Source organism: Eubalaena glacialis, chromosome X (assembly GCF_028564815.1).
Source record: "Eubalaena glacialis isolate mEubGla1 chromosome X, mEubGla1.1.hap2.+ XY, whole genome shotgun sequence".
Classification (NCBI taxonomy): domain Eukaryota; kingdom Metazoa; phylum Chordata; class Mammalia; order Artiodactyla; family Balaenidae; genus Eubalaena; species Eubalaena glacialis.
In genome coordinates, this window is record NC_083736.1 from 34,901,516 (window position 1) to 34,921,628 (window position 20,113).

At 40.9% G+C, this 20,113-nt stretch overlaps 1 protein-coding gene across 1 annotated transcript in view; it reads left to right on the forward strand.

The window, feature by feature from the left end:
- The window catches only part of LOC133082046 (cytochrome b-245 heavy chain), a 31,702-nt gene that overhangs the window by 4,998 nt on the left and 6,591 nt on the right, over nt 1-20,113 (forward strand). Inside the window, exons 4-9 of the mRNA XM_061178448.1 lie at nt 7,834-7,918; nt 8,592-8,737; nt 10,782-10,972; nt 14,447-14,576; nt 16,718-16,810; nt 19,272-19,525. Of these exons, the coding sequence (XP_061034431.1) occupies nt 7,834-7,918; nt 8,592-8,737; nt 10,782-10,972; nt 14,447-14,576; nt 16,718-16,810; nt 19,272-19,525 (899 nt within the window). The remainder of the gene's footprint in view (nt 1-7,833; nt 7,919-8,591; nt 8,738-10,781; nt 10,973-14,446; nt 14,577-16,717; nt 16,811-19,271; nt 19,526-20,113) is intronic.

Below are 20,113 nucleotides of genomic sequence, written 5' to 3' on the forward strand. Positions count from 1 at the left end.
CAGAGAGCCCCTAATATACTATGCTAGAAGAAAAAAAGATTATGTAGGAAGAGCTTTTGTAATCTATAAAATGGTATACGAATTTCTTATTGATATTGTTATTCAAAGATGAGAAAAGAGGAGCTTGGAATCTGCACATGTACTCAAATTAATACGATACAAAGCAAAATATGATGGGTCCCACAAAATGTTACAAATAAGGAGCTACAGGGGATCCATCAAAGGAGGGGGAAATTATATCAGGTGGCGCAGGGGATGAAAAAAGGCTTCTTAGAGAAGGTGGCATCAGATATGGGCATATAAGGATAAAATAAGCCTGTACGAGATATAAAGGAGAGAGAAAGACATTCTACATGGAGAAAACGGTATGGGCAAAAGCACAGGAAATGGTGAGGAAATCATATCCTTGAGAGTACTGTGTGATCATGACTTGTAGTTTCTCTTTGGATGTGTTTGCCATTCCTGACCACACCATAGAGGGCAGCTCTTCCAAAGTTAGGGACTGATACCCTGGTGGGACCCATTCCACTGCTCATTAGTGACTAGTAGCCCCTCTTTTTCCTTTTAATAAGATGTTCTTTTTATATTAACTAGCTTTCAAAAAAAATTACCTATTAAGTAGACGTCATTTATAGTGGAGAGAAGCAAGCAATCTACTTTGATGGGAGTGTAGGGATTTTAAAGGGCAGGTGTCTGAGGTCAGGCTGGAGCTTTGCTGGTAAACTAGGACCTTAAATGTATAGCTGAGATGTTAATACTTAATTGGTAATCGAAGACTAAGTGGGTGAAGGAAAGTGATCTAAACTGCCAATAACAAAACTTGCCTTGAGCTCTGCCTCGTTTTCCCTAGTCTTACTAAATTCACATTGATCCTAAGGAGATTCTTTTTCTTTGAGAACTATACAATACTTGATTTACTAATATAGGGTTAGCAGGCTACAACTAACAGTAGACATTGATTACAAGGATTTCCAAAATCATCTTTTTAACCTAAGAAACCACAGAGGTAGAACTCCATTTGATTGAAAAGTTTTCTCTTTTTTTAATTGAAGTATAGTTGATTGACAATGTTGTGTTAATTTATGCTGTACACCAAAGTGACTCAGTTATTCATATATATATACATTCTTTTTTATATTCTTTTCCATTACAGTTTATCACAGGACATTGAATATAGTTCCCTGTGCTATACAGTAGGACCTTGTTGTTCATCCATTCTATATGTAATAGTTTGCATCTACTAACCCCAAACTCCCAGTTCATCCCTCCCCCACACCCCTCCCCCTTGGCAGCCACAAGTCTGTTCTCTCTGTGAGTCTGTTTGTGCTTCGTAGATAGGTTCAGCTGTGTCATATTTCAGATTCCACATATAAGTTATAGCATATGGTATTTGTCTTTCTCTGTCTGACTTACTTCACTTAGTATGATAATCTCTAGGTCCATCCATGTTGCTGCAAATGGCATTACTTCATTCTTTTTATGGCTGAGTAGTATTCCATTGTATATATGTACCACATCTTTATCCATTCATCTGTTGATGGACATTTAGGTTGTTTCCATGTCTTGGCTACTGTGAATAGTGCTGCTATGAACATTGGGGTGCATGTATCTTTTTGAATTATAGTTTTGTCCGGATATATGCCCAGGAGTGGGATTGCTGGATCATATGGTAATTGAAAATTTTATTGATGAGCCACCTGTAAAGTACAACATCTGGTATATTGCAGGTGCCCAATGAACATTTGCTAAATGAAGTTCGGGGACTGTAGCTTTTTTATTCTCCCCCCACCCCCTGTTCAAATACTTTCTATTTAGAGGAAGTAAACTCTGAGAAACAGGCGGTGTTTTCGCCAGGACAGCCTGTTAAGAAATCCTTGTTACCCCACAGGCCCAAATTGCAATGCCGTTGCGTGGCCATGTCCCATGAGCGGCCCATGTTGTAATGGCCACTTTTAGGCTTCCTGTGGCCTAAAAGGAGGGAAGATCCTCATGAGGGTCTCTAAAGACAGGGGTGAAATGAGGCTGCTCTTCAAATTGCAGAGAAACTCAACCCTCTAACCAGAGAGACCTGTATGTCAAAGAAAATATTTTTAAAAATTAGCAGCAAGTAAGATTCTTTTACAGATGGGGTGTGTCCCGCCTCCAGATTTCCCAATCTGAAATGTGAACTGGGCAAAGAACCTTCTATTCTGATTGGGATTAAAATGAGTACACATGCTGTGACTAATGTTGGAAATTATAACACCTGCCACTTATTGAGTCTTCCTAGACCTCACCTCGTGAAATCTGCATGTCAGGCCAGTGAGGTGGGGTTGAAATTCATTGAGAGTGTTGGGATTCCAACCCAGGTGCTTGTGCCTCCAGAGCCTGTTCACTTTCCTACATGCCACCTAAACTCAAAACTCTCTTGTGGTGGTCCTACGGTCTTAGAAAGTCCATCATGTATATATGAATATTTGGGCAGGCTGAATAACCTAGGCTAGAAGTGACAAGGATGTTGTAACTTCAAGGATTTATTAGTAGGCCTTTATGCAAACTTAACAGTCACAGAACTTCAGTTTCTAGTGGTCTTAATCCTTTAGACTTGGCTTTATAATCCTTCTGGTTAGCTGGAGAAAGAAAACCGCAGGGTTGGCCCACCCCAGGAAAAATAGGGGTAAAGACACTGAGCCCGCCCTGTTGAGGGAAATGGGGAATGGTGGGACTCAGCATACAGAAGTCCCCAAAGAAGTCTTAATAACCTCAACTTGGATGGAAGTTCTAGTCTGAAGATCAGAAAGAAACAGGAAGGCAGGAGAGTGAGCTCTTTTCTATAACCTTATATAGCCTGAGAGTCAGAGGCCCTCGATGTAGCTCTATATCTGACCATGTGGTCCAGGGCAAGGCTCTTGGACTTCCTGTCTCATAGTTGTTGTTTTAATTTTTGTTGTTGTTTTTAGCTAAGAAGCAGGTGAGATAATGCAAGTGTAAGAATGAATATGAATGATATTCTAAAAGTGTGTTAATGGACTAAGCCTGTCAACTAATGAGTTGTCAGTTAACAAATATTTGTTGAGTGCCAACTATATGCTAAGCACAGCGGACATAGAGTGAGTAGAGAGTAAGACGTGGATGAGCCATGAGCTCAGGGAGCTTAGAGTTTTATGGAAGAGATAGAAGATAAACATGTAATTTCAAAATTATAGACAGGGCTGTACAAATCCAGTGGTGTTCTTCATATTTATGGCATATTCTACTGCCACCAGGTTTCAACATTACTGTCAGTTTCTTTGCCTGAGTTCTGTAGATTCAAGGCTGGCTTTTGCAATTTCTCTCAAACTGCATATAAATATCTAATTCAGATTCATCCATGGCACTTGTGGCGAGACCAGGTGTACATAAAATAGAACTTTAAAGTTTCCATAACACTCATGTTACAGAAGCTAATGTTATGCCCCATTAAATATGCACTTCTTTGTTCCATTTCTCAATGTTTTGAGTTTTTTTGCTCTCACAGTTTGAATCGAGCATAGCAAGCTGCCGAGATAACTCAGTAATCTCCCTTGCACTTGAATGTTAGCTTATTGAGATTGGGCGAGGCTCTAGTTGGGAGTAACAGAGGAACTTCCCTCTAGAAGTCAATGGCAAAAAGAAGAGCAGTTGTTTGGTGAGGAAGCTGTTGTGCATGATGGCAGCTTGGGTCATTAGTAGGTGGCTGGCGGTAATTCACAGGTGACTCAAAAGCATAAAAATGGTTTCTGCATGGTAGGGAGGGAGAAAAAAGCCCTGGGCAGTCACAGGCAGCAAAGCCCTCCCTTTCTACGCCACCAACCAGCCATCTTGCCCCCTTGTCAGGAAATGATGAGGAAATTATATCTGGAAGCCCCGTATAATCATGGCTTATGGCTTCTCTTTGGATGTGTTTGCCATTCCTGACCACACTATAGAGGGTGGCTTGGAAAAATGAGGGATTGGTGCCCTGGTAGGACCTTAGTTAGTTCTATTAACTCATTAGTGACTAAGAGTCTCCGTTTTTTCTTCTAATAAAATGTATGTATTTCATACTAAATAGCATTTTTTTAAACCACCTATTAAGATCAGACTATTACTGAATGGACCTTGTGTTTCCCAAGCACATCTCTCCATTTATCTGGCACGCGGTTAACTTTTCTCTAACAGTTTGTTGCTCAAGCTGATAAGAGGCATTGAAATCTACTGTTTCATATTTTTGATGATCCATTTTGATGATGATAAGGGTAGAACTATGGAGACAGTGTAGAGACCGTGACAAAACCACATTCCTTTTCTTCAAATTCAGCATGCAGGAGCAAGTATCTTTCCCCCCAAAAGTTTCAAAACAATTAGTCTGGAAGTAGAAAAGAAAATCGTTTGGCATGTATAGATATGTGGGTAAATACATCTCTATAGGTTTAGAATAATTGTCTTGGGTTCTAGGACAGTGAAAATGTCATTTAACCAAATAATTACGAAAGGATTGTTAAAAATACATGATATATTGCTCTGCACACAGGACGCTTACCCACTAGCTGGGGAGCCATGCCATACTAGCTGAAAAGTTAAATAATGATACCAAAAAAAAAATCGAGTGTTTATTAAATACCTCTCAATGAATCTATGAAACAGACCTACGAGGGAATAATTATGATAAATATATAGGTGAGAAAGCTGGAAACTGAGCATACTGTTCAATGTCACACAGCTAGGTGGTAGGGCTGGGGTCCAACACAGATATATCCGATCGCAAATTGCTTTCTGACCCTACTAATTAATTCCCATTCTCTCATTCTTGGGACTCCAGTTGTGTCTATCACTCCAATGAGGACTGTATTAAATGATCTATTTCTGTGTAACAAATTTCCACAAACTTAGAGGCTTAAAACAACTCCCGTTTACTAGTTCACAGCTGTGCAGATGTGCAGCATCCTGTTGCTCAGGGTGTCACAAAGCTGACATCAAGGCGTCAACTGGGCTGAATACTCATATGCAAACTCTGGGTAAAATCTTCCAAGCTCATTCTTGTTGGCAAAATTCAGTCCCTGGCAGCTGCAGGACTAAGGTCCCTGTCTCTTGCTGACAGTTACTCTGGGGCTGCTCTCAGATCCGAGATGTATTCCTTGCCATGTGGCCCCTTCCATCTTCAAGCCAGCAACAGTGTATCAAATACTTCTTGCACCTAAGATCTCTGACTTTTAGACCCAGATTTAAAGGGCTTGTGTGATTGGGTCAGGCCCACCCACATAATCTCTCTCTTAAGGTCAATTTGGGATTTTAATTACCTCTGCAAAATCGCTTTTTCCATATAATGTAACAAAATCACAGGAGTGTCATCCTATCATAGTCATAGGTCAGGTCTCACCCACACTCAAGGGGAGGAGATTATATAAGGTCATTGGGGATCATCTTCCAATTCTGCCTACCACAAGGACTCTACGAAGCTGTGGAGGAACCTAGCAATCAGGAAACAGGAAAAAGATATTTCCTTAAAATTGTAAAAACTACAAAGGAGTAAAACAATGTACGGCGCTTGAAATAAACACAAAAGACAATGAGGCTATTAAAGAAAACAGGACAGTCAATTCTTCACCAACAGAAGTGTAAAAGAAGTGATTTCAACCAGGAAACCCTTATTTTGAGAGCCTGAGTCACTGGTGAACAATTTGTTGTAGCTGCTGCTGGTAGGGTTCCAGCCGTATTCCCTCTGCACTGTCAGTTCCAGTACATGGGGCAGCTGTCTTCTGCCAGCTCAGGTCATTCTCTCCCTGAGGATTTTCTTTCAGCCCTCTCCTGGGGCAAGCCGGAAATGCCAGGGAGTTGATGCCCTGGGAGGAGCCCTCAGCCAATGATGGATAGGAGTTGGTAGAGACTACCCAAGTTTCCTAACCCCTCAGGTAACAAACCTCTGGGGGCGTATCCTACACATTCTCCCAGAGTTCCCTGATCGGACAGCCCGCTGATAAGATATGATAGTGGTAGCTGATGTGTTAATACACCCTTTATTGGTTTCCTTCCCTTCCCAAACTTACTCCCTCTAACCTCACTTTCCAGATAGAGTACTTTCACTTAACTTCTTGTCTTGGTTTTTAGACATGTAGAATAATAGTGACTGTATCTTTACATTTGGTTTGATGGAAAAGGGAATGAACCTTGAAGACAAATAGTCCTGGATCCCAGCCAATGTGAGAGTTAGCTTTAGTTTTGTTATCTGTAAAACAAGGACCGTAATACTTATCTGGTTACATTAAATGAGGCAATGATTATGGGTAAACTGCCTGGCTCACAGAAGGCACTCAATAAAGCCTAAATGTTTTTTCCTTTCTCTGAAGTCCTCAGTGTCTTCCTTACTAGTATTTCTGCAGTTCCAGGAATCTGCTTTCATGATCCTAACAGCCTGCCCTCCCTAGATGTAGCTGACTCAGAGATAGTGGAGTAAGCACAATTTTCCATGCAATTCTATTTTTTCTATAAAACCAGAACATTTTATTAAAAATAAGTAAGCCAAATATTTAACACCCCTATATTGAAATTGAATATGTTTGGAACCAGGTATTTAAAATACCTGAGCTTTTTGTTTTATTTTGGGGGTTTTTTGCACTTCACTCTGTTCTCCTTGAAAGTTTTCTGAATCTCTATGGCAGTACATCTAGCCTTGGAAACAAAGCATCCAGAGCGAGCACTGGACCACTTTTCAGGAGAACAAAGCTGTGTCTGATTCAACCAGAAACCAGGTTTTGTTTTTTGTTTTTCTCTACTTTGGGCATTGACATGAATCCAGATTCAAACCCACATCTTCTAACATATGTCGGTAGGACAATTACACTAACCAATTGACCAAAATGCCATTTTAATGCCAAGGTAATCATAAAAGGTATGAAATATCAGAATGTTGATATCTCTGGCATCAGAGAGCCTGGGCTTAGACCCCAGCTCTGTCACTTATTAACTATGCAACCTAAGGGAAGGTAACTTCTCTATGCCTTTGTTTCCTCATCTGTCATGTGGTGATAATAATGGTACCTCCCACATAGGATTAATGTAAGAATGAAATGAGTCAATGCATGTAAAACACTTAAAGCAGCTCCTAGGGACTTCCCTGGCGGTCCAGTGGTTAAGACTCTGCGCTTCCACTGCAGGGGGTGCAGGTCCGATCCCTGGTCAGGGAACTAAGATCCCGCGTGCTGTATGGTGCGGTCAAAAATTTAAAAAACAATTTAAAAAACACTTAAAGCAGCTCCTTGCACAAGTTCTTTGTAAGTACTATTATTATTTTTGCTATGATTATTTTGTTAATGATCTCCCTTGTTATGTTGTCTCTATCAACATATGCAGGTGGACAGTTTTTCTCTCCTCTCATAGTGTCTATGTCCTGGAAGGGTGCTATTCTAAAACTATTCACTTGTTCTAGAACTGTTCACTTGTCTGTGTCCCCATGGACCTTCAGGTCTTTGAGGGCAGCCCTGTCCTTTTAAAATTTCTATATCCCCTCGTTATTGAATACATTAATCTGAGCTAGAAACTATGTAGTTAGATGTTTTCTGTCCAAATTCATATTTTATACAATTAAGCAATGGATTCCATGAGAGGCTTTTTATGTTAATAGTACAAGAACCTAAAACATTGGTTAAGCCAGCCATGCCACTTATTGGCTGTTTGACCTTGGGAAGATGACAACATCTATCTGAGCCTCAGTGTTCTCATCTGTCAAATGGGTAGAATGATGTAGTTTTTTTAGGGTGGTCATAAGAATTAAATGAGATGATATGTGTCTAATGCCTGGCACAGAGAAAACTTTCTTGTTAACAATTACTATTTCATTCTTTTCCCTTTAATCCAAAGTGCTGCTCAACAAGAATTCGAAGACAACTGGACAGGAACCTCACCTTTCATAAAATGGTGGCATGGATGATTGCACTTCATACTGGTATGTTCATTAAGATATTTGAGAATGCAAAGAAAACTTGGAACCAGAGTGTTCCCTCTAAGATATTTTAAAAATAAGGGATCAGCCTTTGCAGGTAGATTAGGTGGTGATTGGACATGTATTTTTTGAATGAGTTCTGTGAAAAAATATTCACCACTCTTTCTGCCATCCCAACACTAGGATTTATTCCTTCAGGTCTTAAAACTTTTTCCCTTAGGCTCTTCTGATAAAATCCCAGTGTATTCACCCTTTTACACACTTTTTAACATCAAAATTGTTTGTTAGTCCACATATGAGAGCTTTTATTCATTCATCTTTTAAATACTTGGTTGAACATGTAGATTCATGGATTTCTTGCAATAACACTACAAGGGCCACAGCCCGTAAGTTGAGAATTTCTTAAGATAGCCCTTATCAGCTAAACACTTTCTTTTTATTATTGTTTATATATATGTATACATATACATATGTATATATGATAGTATTCATGTGTTTATGTGTATTTTGTGTTATTATTATAATTATTAAGGTGGTGGTATTGGTGTAAGAAGGGTTTCCTTATCAAATCTCCACTAACTCATCGTAGAGTCAGGGGCTGCAGCCAGAAACCCAGCTACAAATAAAACTGCACACACACTTCACCCTCTTTGTTTCTCTTCTCTGCCCTCTTCAGCGATTCACACCATCGCACATCTATTTAATGTGGAGTGGTGTGTCAATGCCCGAGTCAACAATTCTGACCCTTATTCAATAGCACTCTCTGACATTGGAGATAAGCCTGGTGAAACTTACCTCAATTTTGCTCGACAAAGAATTAAGGTAAGCCTCTTATTTCCTGATTCAGATGTTCTCTAGACCATTAAAACTGAGCATTAGATTTCAGTGAGTGAAGAATTCTACTTGGTCAGAACAATGACAATGACAAAAGTTGACTAACTATCAGAGGGACAATTCTGTACGTTCTAAGAATGTGGCCACAGAGAAAATGTCTCCCACACTCCTGATCCCATATGTAGAGGGTCACTAGATGTTCTCCAGTTTCTTAAAGTCACCTGTAAGAATGTGTATACGTGGAGCCTGGAGTAACACAGGCTTATCCATAGCAATGCCCAACAGTCAAAGAAAGCCAGGAACATAGTCTAGTCAAACAAAGTTGGGTTTATTACTTACTGCAGCAAAGAGACCTCACACTATGAGGAAGTCTGGGGCATCTCAGGAGGGTGTTGAGAAAGGCTTGCTGTGGGACTTGTGTTAGATGATTCAGGAGGGGTTTCAGGAAGCAAGCATTTGCTCTGGATCAGGTATGGTCAGGAATTGGGGACAGTTCCAGCGTTGGGTATCTTAATAATTTTTTTCCAGGAGGCAGAAGAATGGGGTTAAATCTGTAATAGGTCAAGAAGCAGCAGTCACCCATGTTTTTGTCTTGGCTCAGATAAGATTTCAGAGTGGTCTCGTTTTTATGTCAGTCCATCACAGTGACAGAATGACCTTGTCTGATGTTGGTGTTCTATGAAATTGTTTATGTGAAATAGGGAACCCTCTGGCTGAGGTGTTAATACCAGGTCAGCCACCAGCTGACATCTGTCAGCAATGCTTTTCCTCTTTCTTGCCTACAACATCTGAGAGGTGGCCTATGTCTGCTAATTGCTCCAGGGGCAGCCATTTGGGGAATCCTCAGGCAAGGACTTTTTCCCTTCCAGCAGTTGCTGAGGCTTTCTACACTCAGAGGGAGAAGCTAAGTCATCTTCATGTGCCCAATGGTTTGGGAGGATAGCCGAATCACATCACTCACTATACACCAAATTCCAAACATGTTTCCTTGTCTGTTTAGAATAGATTACAAGAAAAGTTCCATGATTTTGTAGAAATAATTATACTCAGGCTGATATAAAAAAATTTGCCTGGTCTATTTAGGGACAGAATTAAACCACATCAAATAAAATAGAAATTCTTTTTCTATAATGTCTTGGATAATTTTTCTTTTACTTGTTCATTGTACAATGATACATAAGGGTGGCAGTGTGAACATATCAAGTGAGCTGACACTGCAGTGCTGTGCCCAGATCTCTTCAGATCACTTTTTCTATGTCTGTGCTCCCCTACCCTTCTGTGTGCTTTCACTTTCAATTTCCTGTATTTGCTTTTGTTCCTCAAAGGACTGCCCTGGGGCTACTGGAGTCCCTTTGCCCAAAGTCCCTTTGCCCATATCTGAAAGGGCCTGGATAGCTATCTCGCTGAGCAGCTCTTAACCAATAACTGATGGGTGCAGGCCATGAAAACCCAGCTTCCTTGCCTTGAGTCAGGATAAACTCTAAGGTGTAATTTACCCTCCACAGTTCCCCTGCAGCATCAGGCTGAAGATTTGGCCCGAGATCACCCTCTTACCTGACTCGTTCCTCTTTCCTATCCTATTAACCATTCCCTTACCAGCTTCTTCCGGAGCACATTCTTTCTAAATCCCTCACCCATGAATCCTCATCTCAGGATCTGCTTTGGAGGAACCCAGCTTAAGATGTTAGGCATGCACAGAATACATTTACAAACTAAGCACTATGACACTTTTCAAATCAAAGGGAGAAAGAGCTTCAGACCCTTTTAGGACATATAGTTGATACTTTATTTGATACTCCCTTAGAACTATTTCTGTGTATCAATTGATATTTCCTATGATACCTCAACCATGTGAGACTTTTTAAAATTTGGAAATATCTATTCCAATTCTATACCACTCTGTTGGGGGGGATGGTTAGGATAATCTAAAGGGGGGATGAAAATGCCTATTGCCTTATTCACTGGACACTTTATAAGTAGGTAGCCCTGCATTTGAGAGCCTACAAATAATGTGTGTGTATGTGTTTTACAGAATCCTGAAGGAGGCCTGTACGTGGCTGTGACTCGGCTGGCAGGCATCACTGGAGTTGTCATCACACTCTGCCTCATATTAATTATCACCTCCTCCACCAAAACCATCAGGAGGTCTTACTTTGAAGTGTTTTGGTACACACACCATCTCTTTGTGATCTTCTTCATTGGTCTCGCCATCCATGGAGCTGAGTGAGTATTTAAACTCCAAGGCCAAGTATTTTATGTCCATCAGTTTCCAGATGTGATGCTCTGTTAGAGGCACAGTGACCTCCCTGTCTTTGTGTGGTCAGCCTGTCTGCTGAGGGAATATGAGGGGAAAACAGAAGTCACTCTGATAGAAACCACTCAGCACCACTTTAGTTTCTGGTACCCGACTCATAACTATTCACAGTACGGTTATTTATAGCAAGCTTGAAAAATACACCAAAGTTTTGAATATCTTTGCAAGCATATAGAAAGCCCGCTGAGAGTGCTGGCAGGGTCTTGGATGTCTGCAATGATGTTTCCTGTGGCTTAATCCCTAGAAAATTAGACAAACTCCCAAACCAGAGAGGTTAATGATTAATCAGGTGAAAGGGTTTGCTGTCGTTCAATGAGTTTTTTTGTTTGTTTAATTTTATTTATTTTTGGCTGCGTTGGGTCTTCGTTGCTGCACGTGGGCTTTCTCTAGTTGTGGCGAGCGGGGGCTAATCTTCCTTGCAGTGCGCAGGCTTCTCATTGCAGTCCGTGGCTTCTCTTGTTGCGGAGCACGGGCTTAGTTGCTCCACAGCATGTGGGATCTTCCCGGACCAGGGCTCAAACCCGTGTCCCCTGCATTGGCAGGCAGATTCTTATCCACTGAGCCACCAGGGAAGTCCCCGTTCAATGAGTTTTGATTCAAGCCAATCATTCACTGATTGCCTACTGTGTATGAGGACCTATCTCAGGCACTGCGGGGAATACTAGAAGGAGAAATACATGGTTATTGCCTTCCAGCATCCTAACATAATAAAGGGAAAAGCTAGCTTCTATTGAGCATTTGTTACAGACATGAAATGTTTCTTTTAATCTCCAAAAGGTAGAGATGCCCTTACTATCCCCATTTCCAGGGGAAATTGTAGACAAGGAAACAGACTAAAAAAGGTGAAGTGTGTAGCCAAGCCACTACCAGTTTATCCATGGCATAGCTGGGGTTGGAGACCAGATGGGCTAAGGCAGGCCATGATGAATGCTCTCATAGAGACAGACGGTGCCTGGATGTGTGGTTGGGAGAGTTTGCCTTATTGGGACCCTTCTTTCATACCAGGCTTCCTTTTTCTACTCTTTCACACTAGCTGATTCTCCCACCTGCAAGCAAAAGCAGGCCTGGGAAGTTCCCCGGTGGGTATGGGGCTCCAGATAACTAAGGGTGGAGGAAGTAGGTGTCAAGGCTCAATGACTCTGGTCTGAGTCAAGTCAGCCTAGAAGTGGCTGAGACCTGAAAAGGGGAAGGGTGGAGAGAAGCAGCCTGTGGCAACCCCTCATGTACATTCTTTTTTTAAAATTTATTTTATTGAAGTATAGTTGATGTACAATGTTATGTTAGTTTCAGGTGTACAGCAAAGTGACTCAGTTATACATATCCATTCTTTTTCATGTTCTTTTCCATTATGGTTTATTACAGGATACTGAATATAGTTCCCTGTCCTCAAGTGCATTCTTGATCGACTTGCTGACCCTGACCCCTGGTCATCTCTTTCTAAGCACTGAAAAATCTGTGTAGACAAAGACTCTCTTAACTCTCCTAAAAGCATTTGAGTATCTTTAAATGGGACTCGGTCATCATCCAGCTGTTTCAGAAAATCCTAGAGAAAAAAAAAAAACAACTGAATTTCTTCCCCTCTCTAGCTTACTAATTCCACCACTTTACGTTTGTATAGTTTCATAGATATGTATTCTCCTCTGGAGCAGGCAGAGGAGATCTATGTACCCCGTTCCCCATCTGAGGAGAGTCTGCTACTTATGCTGGTTGGCTGATTGCTTGGTCTCCTGGCTAGGTAGCCGCTGAACTGGGATTAAAAGCCAGGTTTTCTGACTTCCGGTCCTGGCATTGAGAAGAGAAGGAGAAAATCAGATTTTTTTTCTATCACTTCCTCCCCAAGTGAACTTGAGCATTAAGAACTTTAATAGTTGTCATTTGTTGGACGCTGACTTTGTGTCTGGCGTTTTATATGCATCATGCCAATTGATTACTAAAATGAACTTTTAATGAGGTACTGATACCTATCTTATAGCTGAAGAAACCGAGGCTCAAAAGAAGTTAAATAACTTGCCCAAGGCCACCAAATTAGCAAGGGGTGGACACGGGATGTGAAACCAAGGCTGTCTGGCTTGGGTCCAGAATTGCTTTCACCAAATCATTCTGCTTCTAATTACCTGGTCTCTCTAAGCCTCAGTGTCCTCATATGTAAAATGAGAGTACTAATACTTACATTTCAGGCCTGTTATGAGAATTACCTGAAATAATTTGTGTACAGTGCCTTTTCCAGGCTTGGCACATGATAGATGCTCAATACATGGTAATTCTCTTCCCCAAGACCTAGGGATAGAAAGCGATGGTTAGTGACCTTGAATTAAAACATCCTCTGAATATACCAACTGGCATAATAAATTTTAGGTCCCCCAAACAAACTTTTACAAAGGGCCTTCTGTGTCTCTTCTTATTATATATTCTGAAGACCTTGTCATTTATGTTCCTTGAGGTCAGGGACATGACTTACTCAACTTTGTGCCTCCCTCCCTCTGTTCCCACTCAACCCGGATTGTCTTATGTTTTAGTAGTTGCTCAATTAATATTTATTGAATCGAAGTGAACGGGCTCCGAGCACTTCAAGGGACACACCATCAGCCTTGATGTCTGTGAGAATGGCATAATCTCTACAAAATTAAGTCGTCTTAAGTGGATTTCAATGTTTTGGTTGAATTTAGACAATTTTGAAACAACAAATAAAGGATTTGTACTAAGCCTCAGGGCTACTGTATATGGTTGTATGGGTTGTCAACTACATAAGGGTGCCTGGCCAAGGGGAAAGAAGTTAGCCCATGCTCTGCTGGCCAAGCTGTTGCCTCTAGGACCGTCCTCAAAGAGGGGGCATCTTGTTCTAATTTGCACAATGGTACTGTATGGGCCAGCGGTTGCTCTGTTAGATTTGCAGTTTTTCTCTTTTTATTTGTTTGTTTATAAATGAGAATAATACTTGAAACAGAAGCACAAATGTTGCCTTTCAGAAAACATGTATTGATGATCCAAAACTTACCCTCTATAATGTTACATATAAATAAATATCCTTTGTGCCACTGTACATATTTTTTTTCTTTTTTTTTTTTTGGCCACGTTGCACGGCATGTGGGATGTGGGATCTCAGTTCCCCGACCAGGGATCGAACCCGCACCCCCTGCAGTGGAAGCGTGGAATCTTAACCACTGGATCGCCAGGGAAGTCCCCATATTTTTTTTTCTATTGCTAAAGATCATGCATTTTCTTTCCCTTCCTCTAATCTATTTGGAGGGGGCAAGAAGTATTACTTTTGAGTGAAAAGTATAGGACCCATATGAGAATACTAATAAAAATATGTCCAGAATCTCAGAAAACTAAGAATTTAATCTCTTGTTTCTAAATGGTCTGGACTTACATTTCCTCCTCAGGCGAATTGTACGTGGGCAGACCGCAGACAGTTTGTTGAAACACAAGCCAAGAGAATGTTATCAAAACATCTCACAGTGGGGAAAAATAGAGAACTGCCCAATCCCAGAGTTCTCTGGGAACCCTCCTATGGTATGTACAATTCATTGTAGCTATTATAGTTTCATTACCAACAATCTTCAAATGGTGTCTAAGAAAGAGATATAAATGTCATAGAGTTGTCCGTTATGAATGTCATGGAACTGCTAGGATGTTATAAGTATCCAGTGTTTTTCTGCTATGCTTATTGTCTAGAATTAGTTCTTGAAAAGTAAGCTTTACATTAGTCTGTTATGAACATCCTGATATAAAACTTGGAAAAGTATTGTTTTTTAAAGTGCTTTTGGGTTCAAGAAGTTCTACCTCTTCTCTTCTCGTTGTGACGGCCACAATAATACCAGTTAATGATTTTCAGAGGGATTCCATCTTGAGCTGAGTTGGAAAGCTCAGATTATGATTTATAAGGAGGCAGGAGCCTCTTCAGATTCCAGGAAGTAAAACTTTCTATACAGCTTTCAGAGCTGGGAAGGAAATTTGTGAGGTGGCACATAGGGCTGCCATTAGGTATCAGGAGGTCCCGTCTATGAGGCATAAAGGAGGCTGCAGAGCCAGGTTCATGCCAATGACACTTCATGGTAGAGCAGGAGTGTGGCAAGGATGACCAAGGGAAAAGATGCTGAAATATTTACCTTTTGTTGGGAGCTCTGAAGAACTCCGTTTTGTTTATTCTCAATATCTCCGTTCCATAGAGTGAGCAGTGGACCCTGTGATCTTCATACCTTTTCCCCCATTGGCAAGCAATATACTTTATTGGTTATTATGCTAGCCATTGGTATAAAACTAAGCAAAGATCAACTTTTGTACAGGGCTTCTGAACAGGATGATTATTTTGTCCTTAAACACAGTATAATATAAAGGCAAATTTCCCATCCCATTTTCTCCTTCCTTTTTTCTGACTCTCATAATATAGGAGTACTCTTCCTCTAGAAACAGCATGCTGTCTGGGGACTCAACATCTTTCAGCATCCTTGCTCATTAATGAAAGCAAGCAGACACATCAGTGAACTACCCCCATTACATGCAGACATCAAGAGAAAGGATTAAAAGGGAACTCTATTGCAGGTCCTCTTATGAGCTGGGGAAGGCACATTTCCTTGAAGACAGCTCAAGTCAGAGTGCTGCTACCTTCACAGGCACCTACCTCAGAGGAGCTCCTGGGTTTCTGGGGAGATTAGAAGTGATGTCCAAGACCTGGCTCCATTCAATGGGGCCCCAGGTGGCAGCCAGGACATAGATGGATGATGCTAGACCGTTTGAAAAAAACTGTCCCATGAAAATGAAGGACAGTAGCAGAGCATTTATGACTTCCGGGCAGATATTCTTCAACTTAGGCTGGAGATAAGGACATTTGGGTGCTCTCAACTTCCATCAATAACTTTCTTAAAAATTTTCATAGAAAGATCATAGGCGAGACTATGGGAAGCACTCTGGGATTTTTTTTCCCTCTTGGAATCCCTTCTGGAATGTTGTATTTTAGATGATATCAACTTCTAAAATTCTTTGCTACTTCAGATATTCATCTAGGAACCTAACTGACTGAATCCCAGGATGGATCTGTTTGGCCTAAATGTTTTTGTATAGCCAGTAATACCACGGGGTAATCCCAGTGTTCTGAAACACTGCAGATTCTGACAAGAGAGAACCCTAGAGAAAGTGCATTGCATAGCTCCTAGAACTTGCCAGGATATTGGAGGAAGAGCTAAATTCTAGCGTGGAATTTCTCATCTTGCAAAGAATGAAGCTTTGGCTATGTGACCAAGAGAAAGTAATTGCAACGTTGCATTAAAAATATGATGTTGTTGAAATGCTATCCTTTAGAGAAATGTTAATTCTGAAACCAACCTTACTCTGCTGTAGGGTTATTGCAACTCCTATTGCGACAATAGGAGGAAATCCCATTCTTGTGGGCAGTTCCTCTTGGGAAAGTTTCATACTGTAGATATAGTTCCCCAACGTGGCCAAGGAGAATGTTCATTTTTACTGGCTCAAAAATTTATTTTAACTTTAGATATTTTCATGCATTCCTTTATAGAAGAAATTTACTAATCTATTATGGAATATTTAAACAAACCAAAAAAGGTGAACTTGACTTCTAAAATGTTTTGAACCCATGAATCTTTTATCAACTACCGCCCCTTAACACATCCTTTTTTCATTGTTTGCTCTGATTACAGACTTGGAAATGGATAGTGGGTCCCATGTTCCTATATCTCTGTGAGAGGTTGGTACGGTTTTGGCGATCTCAACAGAAGGTGGTCATCACCAAGGTATTGGCTGGGTTAGGAATTACTAATACTATCTAACTATATCATGGACAAGTCTATCCAAGTTCTCTATATCATTGTCAGATCTCACTTTTACTCAGTTTCTTTTGATTAAACTTAGGGCAGAGAGATGACCTACAGTTTGTTTCAATGTACCTAGCTTGATAATCAAATGATTGGGCCTTTTAATCGGGGAAACTAGAAGTTAACATTTTCTGTTGAAAAGTGAACCCAAATGTTTTGTGTAAATGAATCTCTGTGTGCGTGTGTGTGTGTGTGTGTATGTAGAGGGGAGGAGCATAGAGAGATGATGTGATTAGTCAAGAGTAAAGAAGCAAAAGAGGTGAGTTCAAAAGGTCATGCACTGAGCCTTAAAATATTCAGATGCCAAAAGAACCAGGGAACCAAGGGCAGGTCTGGTTGAGATGGAGACAGTTTCCCAGGTCCTCTTTACCTCCTTCTCTGTGCTTTGTATGCAGTCACAGAGTATCAGAGTTAATGTACTCAAAGTCTCAAGCGAGCTAATAACTAAACTGCATTTAGAATTGAGCCCGCTAACTTCAAGTATATAGTGGTTTTGCCCCACACGTCTATGCTGCTTCTTATCACTAAATAAATAAATATCCAACTAAATAAATAGAAATGGAATCGCCTTATTATAGTTTCAGGAAACATCAGACAGGACTATTTTTATCAAATAAAATTTAATTCAGTTGAGTTCAGAAAGTATTTACCAAAAGCTTACCATGGGTTGCTTTCGCAAAACACACAAAATCTTCCACTCCACCACCCTAGCTCTTCTTTCTTGGCCTCTGTGGAAGGTCATAGTAAAGTTAGTCCTGCTGGCATTGGAAACCTTGAAATATAGGAAGCCACAACAGTTCTCCTTTTATAATATTTATATTGCACTATGAGAAAAAGCCCACAGATCAGCAAAAAGAGCCACCACAAAATTTCCCTTACTAGACTAGAACGAACTAACCAGACAAGTATTTCCCCTAAGCCTATTTCTAAGGCAAACTTGTTTGCCTGTGAAGAAAATAGGTACTCATTTTCTTCTTATGTAAACACACATAAGAAACAAAGTACTATCCAAAAGTATTCTGGTGACAACGCTGTCCACTAGTGCATTTTATTCCCTTCTATCCCGATGTTCCCTGCGGTAGCAAAATTGCAATATGGTAGAACTCATTCTCACCACACAAAATTGCAACGCGAGCCACATAATTTTCAAAGTCATTTTCATCAATTTTTATGTTCTGTTTCAAAATGAAGCTCTACACCTCCTTATTTCAGTGATGAAGGGAAGTTGGTTACAGCCTTGTCATATAAGTTATATTTGACTCACAAGTTTTGGAAATGCTTGGCAATTTTTCTTAAAAGGATTTCCTATCCTCCTACTCCTCCTCACTGGTGAAAAGAAAAGCTCGTCTATATCAGTCACCATTAGGAAGCTGCTATTTTGTTTCTATTGATTTTTCTTTCCTTTGATGTCCCTTGGTTTGTTTTCAGTTGCACATATAAAGTCCCTCTAGGATCTCAGGAATCATCAAAGAAACATATTACTTTCTATATTACAATGAAATCATTTTGTTAAATTATTTACCAACTTACCAGTTGATGGACATTTGGACTGCTTCCAATTTTTTTTGCTGTTGTAAACAAAGCTGTTATGAACATTCAGGTACATGGAGAAGGAGGATGGCAACAGGTGGGTGGGGCCTGGCTTTGGGAGAGAGGGATGGTGTATTCCCCAGGTAGGGAAAAATGTAAAAACAATGCATGGAATCAGGCAGGTTCAAGGTGGGACTTGGGACAAAGACAGACCAGCACCTTAGGCTTGGTTTGGGCGATGTTGCTATATTACTAGCCAATGGGGTCTCCTTCTGCTTCTGTCCGGCTGCTAAGGCTCTTGATCATCCCTTGGGGAGATAGGAAGGCTGAGCAGGAAACCATCTCTTCTTCTGGTTTCTAGCAACTGCCTTGTCTTCTTAGAGAAAAAAAAAATCACATTAAGCTGGTGTCTTAGGTTGGATTCCCTGGCAAAGACTCTGAGACAGAGAACTGCATGCAGAAGGCTTATCGGGGCATGTTCTCAGGAGATGAACCTGTAAAAGAAAAGAAAGGCAGGACTGGGGGAAGGAAATTGCTGGCCCGAAGTGGTTGCAACTGCAGCCTCAGCTGATCCTACAGGAAGTGCTGCAGCTGCGGTGGCCCCTGGGAGTTGTCCCAAAGTGAGGACAAGGGCCAGGCCTTTGGATCCCTGCATCAGCTCATTGTTGGCCATGGGCTACAGCCGAGGGCAGTTGCCAGTGAGAGGCAGGTTTGCTGGAAGAACTGCTCTGTTGGCTCTGAAGAAGGGACCTGGGTGGGGCATCTTAGCTCAGCCTTTTATCCATATGGATACTGAAAAGGCACGTACTGGGGGAAAGGTTCATTTCCAGAGACACATTTTGTTCCATAGGTGGTCACTCACCCTTTCAAAACCATCGAGCTACAGATGAAGAAAAAGGGATTCAAGATGGAGGTGGGCCAATACATTTTCGTCAAGTGCCCTGTGGTGTCCAGGCTGGAGTGGCACCCTTTCACCCTGACCTCTGCCCCCGAGGAAGACTTCTTTAGCATCCATATCCGCATCGTGGGGGACTGGACGGAGGGACTTTTCAAAGCTTGTGGCTGTGATAAGCAGGAGTTTCAAGATGCCTGGAAACTACCGAAGTGAGTACCAAGCGCCTATTACAGAGGTGCATGAGTTCAGGAAAAATGTCACTCTACTAGCTCCTGAGTCTGACAAAACATACAGATTCTACAAATATAGGGAGCTATCTCGGTGTTCCCCATTTTATACGTGTGCTGAGTTTATGCATATATGTATAAATCTTATATGAAATATAAAATGTTTGAATCAAATATTAATCATGGATATTCCCCAGTGCCTATAAATTTGTAAGGGTCAAGGCCAAGGTATATTAACTTGCAATCAAAGCTATACTTAAAATTTCATTTGTGTACGTTATTTGAGGGTAAATGCCAGATGTTACTCACTTGGCCTCCTTCTTCCCACACACCTAACAAGGTGTCAGGCACTTAGTAGATGCTGAAGAAAAGTTTGTCAGATAACTCAATGAATAGACCAACATAAAGTAGAGATATTAAATTTATAAGATATTATGACATGGAAAATTCTCACTTTAATGTGCAGCGTAAGCAGGAATTTCAAGTGTGGGCTCACCTGGCAAGAGACACAGACATTTGTCTCTGTGTGTGTGTGTGTGTGCGCACGCATGTGTAGTGGGTGAACGGGGG